Source organism: Nothobranchius furzeri, chromosome 11 (assembly GCF_043380555.1).
Source record: "Nothobranchius furzeri strain GRZ-AD chromosome 11, NfurGRZ-RIMD1, whole genome shotgun sequence".
NCBI lineage: Eukaryota > Metazoa > Chordata > Actinopteri > Cyprinodontiformes > Nothobranchiidae > Nothobranchius > Nothobranchius furzeri.
This window is the reverse complement of record NC_091751.1, coordinates 49905795-49921345: the sequence shown is the minus strand read 5'-3', so window position 1 is coordinate 49921345 and position 15551 is coordinate 49905795. Positions and strand designations below refer to the sequence as shown.

General features: G+C 38.9%; 2 protein-coding genes across 9 annotated transcripts in view; one reads left to right on the top strand and one right to left on the bottom strand.

Moving 5' to 3' along the window:
* The window catches only part of asic1c (acid-sensing (proton-gated) ion channel 1c), a 186918-nt gene extending 185467 nt beyond the window's left edge, over positions 1-1451 (top strand). For all 8 annotated transcript variants that reach the window (XM_054741124.2, XM_015956710.3, XM_015956709.3 and 5 more), the window contains one exon: positions 1158-1451. In XM_054741124.2, coding sequence (XP_054597099.1) covers positions 1158-1236 — 79 coding nt within the window. In that variant the 3' untranslated portion in view covers positions 1237-1451. The remainder of the gene's footprint in view (positions 1-1157) is intronic.
* Positions 1452-9086: 7635 nt separating this feature from the next.
* On the bottom strand, positions 9087-15258 carry cdk5 (cyclin dependent kinase 5). Its single transcript, XM_070541660.1, has 12 exons — positions 15085-15258; positions 14704-14792; positions 14564-14631; positions 14418-14478; positions 14278-14334; positions 14089-14184; positions 13879-13953; positions 11312-11408; positions 9909-9978; positions 9751-9811; positions 9556-9636; positions 9087-9444 (listed from the first exon to the last, which is right to left on the bottom strand). Exons 1-12 carry the CDS (start codon positions 15119-15121, stop codon positions 9358-9360), a joined length of 879 nt encoding a protein of 292 aa, XP_070397761.1. The 5' UTR covers positions 15122-15258; the 3' UTR covers positions 9087-9357.
* Positions 15259-15551: the final 293 nt, after the last annotated feature.

Genomic DNA, 15551 nt, shown 5'->3' with positions numbered 1-15551 from the left:
CTGTGTCAGGATAGGCCAGTCGTGATGTTTGTGTTCTATTGGCTCAGATAAAGACAAGAATTCGTTGGATTCTCTAAGCTTTTTACTCTTTGCACTATAAAACTGGAAAAAAAGTCTAAGTGCAAAGTAAATTTATATTAAATTATATTATATTATGGGCTATGCAGTGGTTAGAGCTGTTGCCTTGCAGCGAGTGAGTCCTGGGTTCGCTTCCCGGCCTGGGATCTTTCTGCAGGGAGTTTGCATGTTCTCCCTGTGCATGCGTGGGTTCTCTCCGGGTACTCCGGCTTCCTCCCACAGTCCAAAAACATGACTGTTAGGTTAATTGGTCTGTCTGAATTTTCCTTAGGTGTGTGTGTGTGCATGATTGTTTGTCCTGTGTGTCTCTGTGTTGCCCTGCGATTGATTGGCTCTCTGTCCAGGGTGTACCCCACCTGATTGCCCATTGACCGCTGGACATAGGCGCCAGCCCCCCCACGACCCTACGTGGACAAGCGTGTTCAGAAAATGGATGGATGGATATATTATATTATAGAACTATGCTTTCCACTTACAGTGCAGTCACTTAGAGGTGATGCGTTTATGGCCCGTGTCGACAGCATTGCTATATGCATTACTTTGTGATGTTATCGCAGGTCTGCATGCAGTGAGTTTTATTTTATACAAAAGGCTGTTTTCCTGCCGGAATGTTAATTTATTTGCCGTCGTAAATCTAACGTTATCTAATCAGTTGGCAGTTCTGTATTCAGATGGAAATGCAGACATGTAGTGTGTGGGTGTTTCAAACTCCCAAATATATGAGAATATCATTTGTTAGAGCATAAACCAGATGTGCTAAAATGTGCTGTTTTCTTTCTCTTTTCCCTCCTTTTTGTTCATCTCACCCCACCATGCCATATCTCTTCTCACCGTTCGTGTTTGAACTTTAAACACCCTGAATCCATTCATCGCCTTCTCTTTCATCACTATTGTTTCTCTTATTCATCACTTTTGTTTCATTATCATGTCCTCATGTTTCAATTTAACCTGTTTTTTTCCCGAATTTTCTCCCCTTTTGTTCTGTGCACTCGTGGCTCTTTTATTTCCTCCATCACTTCCCGCATCTCTCTTCCCTTAACCCGTTTGAATTCGTCCTTCCCCTCCCCTGTGTTTTGCAGAGCACCTGTGATACCCTCCGGAGTCACTCGGATAGCCTCGGATTCACGCCGAACATCTTACCTCGTCACCCGACTTTAGGCAACTTCGAGGAGTTTGCATGTTGACAACTTAATGCAGGGTTTGGAGCTCATCTGGAGACTTGACGGCAAACTGTGAAACAATTTGTGTATTTTTTTTTAAAGGGTTGAGTTTAGGCTCCGAATAAGTACGGCTTAGCAATGCCTGAATAGAAATAGAATACTGTCGTTAAACAACAAAAAGAGAGACCACATCCCAAACAAAACTCAGGTTAAACTGCCATGTCAAAGGCATCAATGTTGATTTTATTTATGCTTTCTTTTAGATTTGTTTTCTGTGCAGTAACTTTAGAGCCAACAATCGGATAAATGTGTCCAATAAAATGGTCTCTGAACTGTGTTTTGTGATAGCACTTTGCTCACACTGCTGTTCACCAATCCAAAAAACCCAAACTCTCCAGCCTCTAACCAATAAAATATATTACATATGTCGGGAGTCCCAAACAGACTATATTTATTTACATTTTCTTTTAAAATCTGCTCTACTTTAGGAGCTGATTGTTGGTACAAAGAGCTTCACAGATCTGAATTGAAACACTCGTGTCTAATGTTGCCTTTTGCTACAGAGACTGTGAATTGTCTCATTAATTAGATAACTGTGCTTATTTCACATTTAGAAAAAGAGTAAGAAATAGTTTGTACATATGCAACCATTACACTTAGTTACACACAGGTCCTGGGATGATTCAGACTGGCATCAGATGGCATATTTTTCTAAGATTAGTTTAGTCATAAAATAAGGCAAAGAGTCCTGGGTTTGTGGGGTACAACCAAAACAAACATGGAGTCAATAGAAGTGATCAGTAACTGGTTAATTTTGAGATTACGGCAGAAAAACGGACACCAGCAGTATCGTAGATGGTATGAAAGACCTCTAAACCAGAGATAGAGTGACCAGGGTGAGTTTGTCTCGCTCATTTAGTCAACTCCGCCTACTAGTTATCCGTATATTTCAATGTGAACGTGTCGCAGTAATTTCAGTGGACGCACACAAACGACACTTCGAATCAGTGCGTTATGTGAGGCAAGTACATTCCAGGCCTTAGCTCACTGCAGATTCGACAACCTCACGGGTTAGCAGACGTCCCTCTTTAGCTGTTTTGAAGGAGAAAAATTAACAGTACCCGGTCGGCTGAGAAAGAAATGGTTCAATGTAACTTTCCTTCCAACATAATTAAGACATTAGACTGTTATTACACATTGTACCTTTAACTTTTCAATTCAGAAAGTTAGGTTAAATTTCATCATCCACATCTTGGATTCATGAATGTAGAAAATAAGAATCACTTAATCCTCCCACTGCCCTAATGGGTGTGACCCCGCAAGGAAAGTTGACCATTGAGCAGAGTTGATGGTTAATCCCTTGAGGTCCACGTGGCAGGGGTGAGGAGTGAGCACCTCACGTGGACCTCAAGGGATAAACCATCAGTCCTGCTCAATGGTCAACTTTCCTCGCGGGGTCACACCCTATAGGACAGTGGGAGGGTTAAAGAGCAGGTCACCCCCTAGCAGAGTATTACTCCCCTCCCACTTCATGTATGAAAAATGCTACAAATGTTGTTGCCTGGCAGACCGAGAGGGCAGAGCCGCCAACAAACACAGGTTCACAACGACATTGTGACATCATAATGTAACAGCTAACATCATAGTGTACCTCTTATCCAATAGTGGTGACAGTTTTAAATACCAGAAGAGGGCGCATCACTGACAGTTTTGGGTAGAAACGTTACATTTGAACCAAGATGCACTAAAGTGCCAAATTACTGACTACATGTGTCTACAGCACGATTAGACACTCATTTAGTTTATCGACAAAAAAGTTCATTTGGGGTGACTTGCTCTTTACATAAAACCTAACTAACAACATGAATTGGGCTAAACGATCTCAAAAAGCAACATATCATTCCCTGTTCTATGAAATTTAAAAACAAAAGGACCCAGAATAATAGGATGGAGACAGTATGGTAGCAAAAAAAGATAAATCTAAATCAGTCTCTAATGGGAGAAATTGTTTTCAACATACGCTACTATATAGCACATCTTTGTTTTTTATTAGGGTTTCACTTTGAATGCTTTCTACATATTTAATAAATGTTATTGTTATCTGTCAAATATTATGTCTATTCTCCACCACCAGTTAGGCTCATCCTGATCACAGATGAGCCAAAGGGAACTCAAGATCGATCTCTAATCGTGTGTGATTAAGCACAACTAAAATACCTGCTGTTGCTATATGGTTTAATATCAGTTCAGTTATTTTACTCAAGCCTGAAAGGAAAAGTAACATAAAGGAAAGTTGGAGTTAAAACAAAAGGTGAAAGAAAATTAATTGCCAAAACTCAGCTGGCAAGTAGACAATCTCAAGCATATCAGACCTGTTTTACATGGATAGATGTCTGTCATAGTCTGTCCTTGTGCAGAATTAATATTTCCTGAAAGCAAATGAAACAGCTGTGTGCAACTGTAGAAAACGTAATTGGGGGGGGGGCATGCCCCCCCCCCCCACTTTTTCCAAAGTCAAGTTTTGACCCCTGCACTTTTTACCATCCAAAAACAATATTACTTTATATTAAATCTGCACTGGTTGAGCTCTAGGACCAAGCAGCAAACAACCATTTGTGTTGAAGCCTGTTTCCCATTAGAACATTCTGTAAAGATCCCCCCCCCCCCCCGTGTCCCCCCCCCACTTCTAAAGTGAAAATTACGTCCATGAAAAGGGATAATGCAAGAAAATGCTTTTTGAATTTTATGAAACTGCAAGAGGACCAAAAGGTCTTCCAGGTTGGTTTTTTTTTCATCTCCCAGATGGTTTAAAACTCAATAAATGATAAACACTGAGTCTCCTGGAGAGGTGGACGATAAAGATTTATGTTCATATAACCTGAAGAAATAGCATCTATTGCCTAAGAAGTCAGCATTCAATGTGCAAACCTCTAAAACATTTTATTTAAATTGTCTGAATTGACCTTGTCGTTGTTTAGCCTGCTGCTTTTTGAACATCAGTGTCTTAAAAGTATTCATCAGCACAAACCCCTGTGATCATAATCTATTCTCAAAGTAGAGCTTCAGAAAGGCTGGTGACATTCCTAAACTAGGTAGAAACTTGTAAATACCGTCAATTAAATGCCATTAAAGAAAAACACACTTATTAATATAGATATTTATATACACATGAATAAATAGAAAATGTGTTTCTTCGTTTGTACGTTGGCATCAAAAAGTCTGGACTTCATTCTGGACAGAACGTGAACGACAGCAGAAAAGACTGTTAGATGAATGAGAATTTGCCTCAAAACATCCAAACCTCAGCCCTCGTCACTTTGGTTGATTTATATGAGAAATGGAATGTAAACTTTAAGCACTGTATACAGTTATCATTATACCAGAACATGTCACAAATAGAATTTTGTTATGTATAACTGATTAAGTATAATAAACTATATTTACCCATCATACTCAAATACGTATTAGTCTACTTCCTCTCTTGTTGGAGTCTTTGTGGACACTTTCCGTTAAAAAGACAGACATTTTTTTTTCTTTTTAATGTGATGTTGCTTATTTTTGGTAAAAACCAAGTGCTGTTCATAACTCTGTAGCTTTATTACGATGTTATCTGTGTGTTAGATGACTGTTGATGTGAAGCACAAACCCTTGGAGATCAGCCATCCAGTGAAAGCCACTGGTTCTGACTGCCTTTTAATTTGTGGCTCTAGTTATTAACACTGTTGACGTGTCCACAGAACAGCAGGAAATAAAAGCTGAGCCAGAGACCATCTTAAGAGACGAAACATTTTACATTTCAGGAAGCAGAAAGCATATATATTGTGTTGCGAGCAATAAATGCATTAAATCAGATAGTGCTGTATTAAGATGTATTTATAAAATAAAAGGACTCCAGTTTTAAACAGATTGATGGATGTAGAATGAACAGCTACTGACAGCCACAGTGATGCGACCATTGTATAAAAACCATCATCATCTGAGTTAAGGTGCCAATTCATGTTACGCTATGATGCTGTTACTGAACCGACTCAAGTGTGGCGAGCAGGAAAGTGCTCCGACATTACTGAAAACTGTGGAAATACTGAATGTGAGAATGTCCCAGGTCTGTATCTTTGTCCCCCCAAACTCCCTTGCCTTACTACAAGTAAAAGTACAGCAGAGTGTACCTGAGCTGGCGGAAGTAACCACTGATCTTTACTGCAAAGCTGCAGCTGAGAAGTACACTCCCAAAAATGAAAAGTTGAATTGACTTAACCAAGTTATGTTAACTGGACCTTCCAAACTTAGTTGCTTAAATGTAGAGTAATATACATTGACTTTTAACATAATGTATAACAATGTATATTAATATTCACATAAGCAATTAGGTTTAGTGGAACCAGTTGAGATAAGTTGGTTAAAGAGCAAGTCACCCCCTACCATAGTCTTACTCCCACTTCGTGTTGGAAAGAACGCAACAAATGCTGTTGCCTGGCAGACCGAGAGGACAGAGCTGCCAGCAAATACACACAGGCTCATAACAACATTATGACATCATATGATACCAGCTAATGTCATAGGGTACCTCTTAGCCAATAGCGATGGCAGATTAAAATTCAAATGCAGTGCAGAGTTTTACCTGAATAGGGTGCAACACTGACAGTTTTAGGCAGAATATTTAAATTTTAACTAAGATGCACTAACTCACCAAATTATTGACTACACGTGTCTACAGCTCGGTTAGACACTCATTTATATAGTGTATCAGCAAAAAAGTTGATTTGGGGGTGACTTGCTCTTTAAGTAAATTAAACATTTAATTTTGTGCAGTGTATTCTACACATCACCTAAAACTTCAATCTGAACTATTCTATGCTAATATTTTACAGCACATCACCCCATTTGCATGAACATTATGTACTCCTATTATCTAAAGTATAATTATGTAAAAATAGCTATGCTATTTACTTTGTATTGTCTAACTGTATTTCTGGAGTCAGATGAATCTAACTGGTTTTCTCTACTTCCTCTATAACCAGCTTTCACTGAAAGACAAATGTGTTCCTGGTGTTTTAAGCATGGGGTGTTTAAATGCAGTGCAGCTCAAAAAGAGAACTAAAATGTGCCTTTAAGACCGATTCTTACAGGTAACTACAGGATTTTCCCCAACACACGCACGCACACACACACGCATCTGGAAAACTGGAGTTGCTTCATCTGGCTTAACATGCTCTGTGCATTTTATTGTAGATATGTGATTTTAACTCTGAACTGTAAATTAAATAGTTATAACACACATAACCACGTCGTCATTTATAAGTCTAAACTGCATTGAGGATTTAACACGGGATTACGGACCGGCTGTCTCGGCTATAAAGTGTTTACCCTGGAAATCTCTCCAGCCAGGGTTGGGGTGGGGGGATGCATTTTGCTGCCGTTTATTGGCCAGAGGGAGGAGGGAAGACAACACACTGAGGTCCAATCCTAACACTCGCACTTCCACACTTGCACCCTTCAATTGAGCAGTCCTGGCCAGAGTGTGGAAGTTGGTCACGCCCCTTTTGCACCCTTAATCTGCACTTATCCCACGTCTGCATCAATGCAGACTTGACTGAAGGCTATTACCCACAATCCATTGCTGCGGGAGAAAAGGCTCAAGTGCCTTTTTTGAAAATATGTATTTTCAAATGAAAGTAGTTAATTTTAGGACAATTGATGCTCTGAATTTTTTGGACAAAGCAGCAATGAATATAAATTTCTTTCAAACAACTCTTTGGTTGTTAAGTTTTATTTATTTATTATGTAGCACTGCTACCAGCATCCCAGCATGCATAGTGGTCAATGATGCAATGCTTTTTGTCCCAATTTGGCAATTATTTGGACACTCGTGTACCATGCACTCAAAGCCTTGCTGCACACTTCCTCCAAAAGCACTTCACAGAAGATGTAGGGCGCAGTGCGAGTATTGGGATTGGGCCTATTGCAAACCAAGATGGGTGAGTCCATGAATGCTAATTTTCAGGGTGACGGAGATCTGACTGGCTTTTGTAATCGCATGTTTGCCTGACTATCAGCAGCTAATGCAGGAAATAGGGGTAAATGACTATTTTCACATTCAGCCTGCATGTTACTTTCATAGTGACCAATCATATTTGAAAAATAAATAAGTGTTTTCTGCTCAATAATCTTATCAGATACAAAAGTCAAATACAAATTATAAATTCCAAAAGACCTAGAATGATGTGAAACTTTCAAAATTGTACTAATTAGGAAAACTTTCCATTACTGAACTGTCTATATTTAATTACTAATCCACATTTTGTGTTGATCAAACCAACAAAAATAGAAAATCTGCATTAAAAATCCTGCAAATAATTTCACATATAATTGAAAAGATATATTTGTGCAGATTTTACTGTGTCTTAGTGGCTTAAACATACAGTCACAATGTTTCTCCCAGGTTCTAGCCAAAACAGAGGTCAAAGTGCAAAACCAACCCTTCATTTAAGTTTGAAAAAGCTGTAAAACAAAATCTAAAAAGAGGCAATAAAACAACTTTTCTACAGAGAATGTTTCTGTACAATAGAAAAATGTTTGGTACATTTCATAAATAAGAATAAAAACACTCCATTCTTAATAAATACATGCATTCATTGTCTCACATAATTAAATGGAAAAACGGTTTAGTGAGACAGATGCGTTAGACAACACTCATGCTGTTGGCTTCATACAGCAGCAGTAACCATGGAGATGAAACAAACAGCTGTTATAACATGTTACAAATGGAAACTGATACTGGTGAAAACAATCATAAAAAATGTGAAACTGATTCTTGTCATTTTATTTGCATTTCTACCCCCCAAAATATATAAACCATAATAAATATAAAAGAGCCATAAAATGTCACTATTCTATTTATTGATGGCTGTAATTTTTTGAAGAAGTGTAAAGTTAATGAACACTACTGGTGGAAATAGGAAAAACAGATAAATTGCATGAAATAACTAAGAAAGAACTAAATTAGTTTCTATTATTTTGCAATCTAGAAATAGACACAATTAGTGAATGTCCATAAGCATTTAAACCTCTGATGAGATAAATGAGTCGCGTTGTAGACGAGCATGGCCTTTTGTAGCTTTTGGCAACTTACCACTAACAAACAAGCTCCAAAAATTTAGATAAATATACACGGATCTTGTGACTTACAGATTTAAACATGGTCATAATAAATGGCTGACGCTATAGATTTGTATATATACACAAAACTACTTAAAGATCAGGTTTGGTGCATCTTTACTGCACATAGATGTTGTATGTGGAAGTTCAGAGAGAGAACGAGGGACTGATCCAGCTCTGATCAAAGGTTGTGTGACGTGATTTGGGGACTGTCCGGACACGTTAATGCAGAACTGAGCTGTCTGTTTGGTCTGTGTCAAGTACCCAAGTGGGTACAATAATAATAAAATCAGTGTGTGCAAAAAATCTCATAAAAGACTTCACATCTACTGCCATCTTTACATTATTTGTCCAGAGTCACAGGATTTCAGTCGCTGTCTGAGCTCATTTACTTTCACATTTTCCCATTCCTGCTAGTATAAATATTTGTTAAGGGGATTAAAATGTCTGTACACATCTCTGCAGATTCAGTCGGTTTAAGCTACTTCCTTAGGGATACTACTGACTCTTTTACAAAGGCTGAGTGAGTAATTGATGCGTTATATACAAGCACTTTGATTCTCAAGCATCTGAGATAATTAAACAAGTTAAATGAGTATCGATTAGGACAAATCCCAGTTAAAACTTAATAAATTAAAATTCTGATAATAAAACACTATTAAAACAGGCAAAATAGCAGGAAATAAACAATTCTAGGAATATATAAAAAAAAATTTATTCAATGCAACATCTGCTCATGTTGGTGCTAACTGGCTGAGGTGTGTTTGGACCAAATTACACAGGCATTTAACTTAGAAGGCCCTAAAACACAGCAGAGCCACCGGGGCTTTGTTTCACACACAGGCACAAAAGAACGAACTGCTCAAGTACCAGTGAGGGGTTTGAGAGGTGGTTCTAATGATAAAACGAGTGATGGATTATTGGTTCCTGTGTCTCTGATCCTCAGTAAGGAGCAATTTAGTGTTTAGGGTGGGCAGAAATCAGCAAAGTAAGGGTGCTGCAAGGCCTCTTCCGCTGAAATCCTCTGGACAGGATTACATTTCAACAGGTTCTGGATCAGATCAAGGGAAAGGTTTTAATGAGCAACAATCTGTGCAAAGCATAAAAGCTGACAACAGTCATGCATTGAATTATTTTTTTATAAATAGAAATGTTGAAGTACCTGCAGTAGATCTCGTCCTGTGCTGCTTAGCTTGGGAACCACGTTCACCAGTGATGTGGTGGCTGGATACATGGGATATGGCTGGTGGAAGAATACAAGAGTAGCAGTGTCTTTATTGGAAAAAAGGTCCAAAAATCTTGTGTTGGAACCAACGTCCAAGGCTGCTGTCAAGAGAAAATCAGCCACTAAATTTACCTTGTAATCAGGAAGCTTCGTCATAGTCGGCCACTGTTCCTCGGTGGGTGTTCCCAACAATGTAGGCAGTGGTTAAAGACTAAATGTTTACAGGAATAATAATAAAAACAGAAGTCTACTCTTGGTAACAGATGGACAGATTTACTGGCAAAGGATATCTGAAGATTCTTTTCAGCTGGTCGTCCACGTCATTGCCAGGGAATAATGGCCGTCCAGCATTAGCCAGCTCTAGAGCAAAACAACAAAACATCGGATTTTTTTAAATGCAACACTTGAACAAGTGTTCCCTAATCAATGCCTCAGCACCGCTCTCTTGGTCCACCAGGCGACACCTCCTTTTGGTTTCAAACAGGAAGTGTAGGTGGAGTGAGACTCTGGTGGGAGGGTGACTTGCTCTTTAAAGAAACACTAAAGAGTTTAACAGTTTAAGGTAATGCTTTCAAGCTGGTTTCAGTGGTTCTTGAACCCGAAGTTGAGCAGCTTCACATGTGACAGCACTCTGCAGCTCTCTTCTGGCCAGAAACTGCACCAAGCAACTTTGTGGTTCAGGAAAGGACAAGTGAGAGGTGCAGCAACAGTTGGGGTGTTTACTATGCTGGTAGCTAATAAAAAGGCTACCAGGTAGCTCTTTTTAGTTTGTTGATCATTAGTTAAAAAAAAGTGTAAAAAGAAGAGTTTTTTGTTTGCATCATGGTGGTGCCTGGAAGTAAAAAGAGAGGCAAAGCAAAGAAAGCATGAACTGGACAAAGAGTGAACATTGGTGCGGTCTACATTGGAGGCTGTGGCAGGATTAACCAGTTTGACTATTAACCGTGGTTAACGCCACCAGGTGGCGGCTACCTATTAAAAATCAAGACAATAGCACGGGCACGGACAAAAACAAAAGTGAAACTGAATGCGCACACACAGCAGAAGCAGGACCAGTGACAACCACCATCAGGACTGCTCCATTTCTACCGAGGAAACAGTTGTAGTCTCCTGTGTGGGAAGATATCTAATATCTAAAATATTCCCAACAATTACTTTGAGAGAAGGCACGAGGGACAGGTGTGAGGAAGGTCACAACTTTGAATAACTACTCTTCAGAATCCTCTCATCCCCTTGGGGTGATTACAAGAGGAGATTTCCCTTTCCTGAGTGATGGAGGAGGAGGAAATGATTTCTGATTCACAAGAGGACGTGAGGAAGCATAAGTTAGCATAATTTAAAGCATCAACGGTGTCACTGATTTCACTTAAGCAGGCATAAATAATCCTTCAGCTACTGTTGAGAGTAATTGAGCTGAAACTTAAAATACATATTTGGCTAAATAAATTCTCCTCATCAGCTAAAAAGCCACTGTGCTTACTGCACCTGAACTTCCCATGCATTCTTATACATCTGGATTTTATTTTGTACAAAGTAAAAGAATTGCATGAGATAAAACTGCAGTTGTAATTATTAGCTAATAGTAATCAAATTACTAAAGTAGATAAAATATGAATATTTAACCATTTACACACAAATAATGACTTATAAAAACTTTACCTTTCACATTCACAAGTGGAAAAAAATAACAAACCTGCAAATATGCACCCGGCTGACCACATGTCGATGGAGGTAGAATAAAGTTTAGCGCCAAATAAGACATCTGGAGGTCGATACCACAACGTCACCACCTGCAGAGACGTTAGCAGCATTACAACAGCCCAGTGTTTTGGTGCTTTTTGAGGTGAATCCAACTTGAAGTTCCCGCAGCACCGTTAACCTACACCCACCTCCATTTTAACTCAAGCGTTGGTGCATTTGACCAAATTGCTGCATTGCCGGCTATTTTACATTTATTCCTCCAAGTTTTGGAAAACACTGTCACCTGAAGTGCAGTAGAAGTCCAAATTATGATGCATTAACAGAACAGTGTGTGGGCTGGCTGGTTTTCAGCAACAAAGGATCAAAAGTTCTCACAGCGATGCTGATGTTAATGATGTGGCCACCTGTTACTGAAACAGCATTTTGTACATGAATGAACTGAACGTGTCACTGAGGTAAAGGAACACCCTGTAGAAAAACAAAAAGCTTCACAGAAGGTGCAAGATTTCTCCTGAAACAGCTGTGCTTGTTTATACTACCGAGTTTGTTTAAAACTGACAGAAGTAACTTTTGGTGTTTAACTTCAAGCTGCAGAAGAATTCTTTAGAAGTTTTGCTAAAAGGTTTGAAGAAATAGGATAAATAATGAGTAAAGAAGTCCCGGTCCCAACATATAAAAAACTATGGAACTAGGACTGGGACAATATTACATTAAACTTGTACTTAGTTTTGTAACTTGTAATATGTTTTGTAACTATGACGTTGTAGAATGTAATTTTCATTTTGTAACATGTAAAGCCGGGGGTACACTGTGCGACTTTTTCACTCGCAGCGTTCAGCTTCAGCTCAAACTGTACGACTTCCTCGCAGAGCAGATCTCACGAGTCGTGTGCTCACACTGTACGACCCAGTTCTCGCATGCGATCTGACTGCTCACACTGTACGTCTGGTAGCAACACGTCGGCCCTAAAAATGTGCTAAAAATAGCAGTTTTTACTCAACACGTCAGACTTTTTTGTCTTGCCTGTTGTCCTTCGGGAGTGCTGCAGGAGGACACACAGAGACTTATGGGGGTTGAATGAGGAAAATGAAATAAAGAAAGTGAATCTGTGTTTTGTGATCAGTTTAATTTGACATGAACACGACAAACACGCTTTCTTGACAATCTTTGTGAGTAAAAAAAACGTGTAGAAACAAAAACGAACAGCGTGTGTTATTAGGGAAATAGCGAGCGACCGGCCGGCGTTGATGCAGGATTGCGCGCGCATGCGCCGTGAGCGGTTCTGATACTTTTTTGGATCGTAGCTGCTCGCAGCTGCTCGCAGCGCTGCTTCAACAGTGCGATACCCTCACGAGGGATGAGCAAAATATTAAACACACCAGAAGTCCCTGCGACCTCACGACTGCTGATCGGCGGCTGGTCACGTGGTGTTAATCGCCTCTCGTAACCCCCTGCACACTACACGACCGCTCGGCGCAAAACTCGCCCCGATGTCGTGGATTCTCGCACGACTGGAAAATCGGCTCAAAAAAGTGAAAAAGTCGCACAGTGTACGCCCGGCTTAACTTCGGTACATACCATGAAACTTTCATTTTGCAACTTGCAGAAAACAATGTACAAATTTCAAATTACAACTTTCAACACACAAATCTCAGTCTAGTTACAAAACTCAAGTCTACAAATACAAAACATTTAGGAACAATTCTAGCTTGCAGGAAACAGGAATTTTATTTGAAAAGGAATCCAAGACTCATGATTGGCTGGTCAGACAAAGCCTGTCATTGGTTCTTTGGGAAGGAAGCTAGAATTTGGACAAAATGTTTTGTACTTGTAGACTGAGATTTGTGTGTTGAAAGTTGTAATTTGAAATTTGTACATTGATTGTTTTCTGCAAGTTACAAAATAAAAGTTACAGTTACAAAACATGTTACAGGTTACAAAGCTGGGTACAAGTTACATATTGTCTCAATTCCAGTTCCATAAAAAACCTCCAACCTCCATAAATATGCAGGAATCTCAGCTAGACTTGATTGAACACAAGAAAAACTTCCCAACTCTTTGTAAATGTTGCATATAAAAATAATTTGTCACATTTTGTCAAACAGAGGTATGATCTTTTTGTTTTCTGAAATAAAACAATCTTATAAATGACCTAATTTCAAACTCTCAGTGTTTTAAGTTTTCAGTTTGCCACATTTCTACATTGTAGTGTCACTCTGGTTGAGCCTTTCATACATAAAAGCTTGGTCCTGAGGTCAGTCTTATCATTTTTTCAGATAATAAACAAATTTCTAAAATTTCACGTCCCTCTGAACAACCCACTTAACATTTATATGCACACAGAGGGACACAGATCTGTCTTTGTTGCTCAGTTTAATGTCAAACATAGTGTGAAAGCAACCCACACATATTTCTATGTGTACTACATTTTAGTTAATTTCTAGATTTTAAATCTCACTTGTATAAAAAATTGCAAATAAAATCATCTTGGCTTCTCTCTTGCAACAGATTCAGAAATTTCCCCTACTTTTAAAAAAAAAATTCTAATGTCCAACTTACCTCTGCTGAGTAACATCTGACAGGAATGCCGAAGGCTCGAGCCAACCCAAAATCAGCTAGCTTCAGTTCTCCGTTCTACAGATGAAGAAACAATTTATACATTTCTTTATTAATCCCACCACCAGCACAGCATTTAGCTGTGGTTCTTTAATGAACATTGAATTCAGCATTGCGTAACAAAAAGAGCATAATTCCTGATTTGATACTTACTCTGTTGATGAGGAGATTCTGGGGCTTCAGATCTCTATGAAGAACATTTCGACTGTGACAGAAAGCAAGGCCTTTCAGCAGTTGGTACATGAACGACTGCAGAGGGAATTCAAGAATAGAAGTTAAATTTAGTAACAATCAATTTAACCTGTAACTATCAAGGCAACCAGGTGTCATGTCTCATGTCACCTTTACAGTTTCTGGATCTAGATCGCCATTACAGCTGTCAAAATACTTCTTCAAGTCCTATATTGGACAAGAAAACACACTTTAGCAACATAATGTCTATATTAAAAGGAGGGGGAATATTTGGAAAACTAGTAACTAACCTGATCACAATATTCAAAAACCAAGGTTAACTTCTTGTCACTGTGCAGCACATCATGTAGTCTGGAGAGAAAAACAATCAGATGATTCATTTTGGCATCAAGTTATTATTTTAATGCTGCTTTTTAACTCCTCTGGGTAAACAGACCTGACGATGTTCTTATGCTTTAATTCCTTAAGAAGACATATTTCTCTCAAAGCTGAACTTGGCACTCCCTGAAAAACACCTATCTGGGTTAGCACTAGCAAGCTAAACATTAGCGTCTATCTATATTTTAGTATACCAACCTCGTCGTCGTCGTCCAGCCTGACCCGTTTCAACGCCACTATTTCGTGGGTTTCTCTATTTTTTGCCTTGAAGACGGTCCCATATGTACCTACAAAATAAATAATGTCCAGTTGTCACAAACCGGATGAATGCCAAAGCAGCTAGTTAGCTATTTATTTACATACCCACCACTAGCCTGTTACTGGCACCGTGAAATTTATAGGAATCGGCTTACGTTTATAAAGCAAACTCACGCAGATTTGCATTAAATTTAAGTACTATGCATATGAATAACAAAATATATAGCATATACACAAGTCTAATTCAGCAAGCCCTGAGCTAGCATTGATGCTATGTTAGCGTTTACTTCAGCAAGCTAATATTGCCCCAAATAAACTCACCCTCTCCGATTTTTTCAAGCTTTTCATATTTCTGCATGTTCTGTGAGTGAAACGAGCCTTGATGAAGCTTGCAAACAAATGAAGGACAAAACCCCGAGCCTGGGGTGGCTAGAATATTGCAGAAGCTAACGCCGATACTAGGCTCAGTGAGTCAGTGTTCTGTTTAGACCGCAACAACAGGTGCGCTCTTGGCTGACACCTAGAGGGCAAAATATGAACTGCTGGATGCGGAAAATGTTATTTTGGAGCTTCAACAAATAAAGGCAAGATAATATTTAACTCAGTGAGAACTAAAATAAAAAGCCATTAAGTTAAGCATATTTAACGAAAGAAAAGAAGGAAAAACTGTTGTTTTAATTATCTCTGATTAATGCATCGTTATTTGATACTGACTCCATAATACCTAAGCACCATCTAATAATAGCCACTGGGAAAGTCATGTTGAACTTTAAAAGAAAAAAATCACA

Bases quoted from the DNA above. Each gene is read 5' to 3' on its own strand.
- cdk5 (XM_070541660.1), bottom strand. From the start codon at position 15,121: ATGCAGAAATATGAAAAGCTTGAAAAAATCGGAGAGG. The intron at 14,632-14,703 runs GTTGGTATACTA...GGTGTTTTTCAG, and splicing joins GGCTGGACGACGACGACGAG to GGAGTGCCAAGTTCAGCTTT. The intron at 9,637-9,750 runs GTAAATTTAGTG...TTCTTCCACCAG, and splicing joins CGAAGCTTCCTGATTACAAG to CCATATCCCATGTATCCAGC.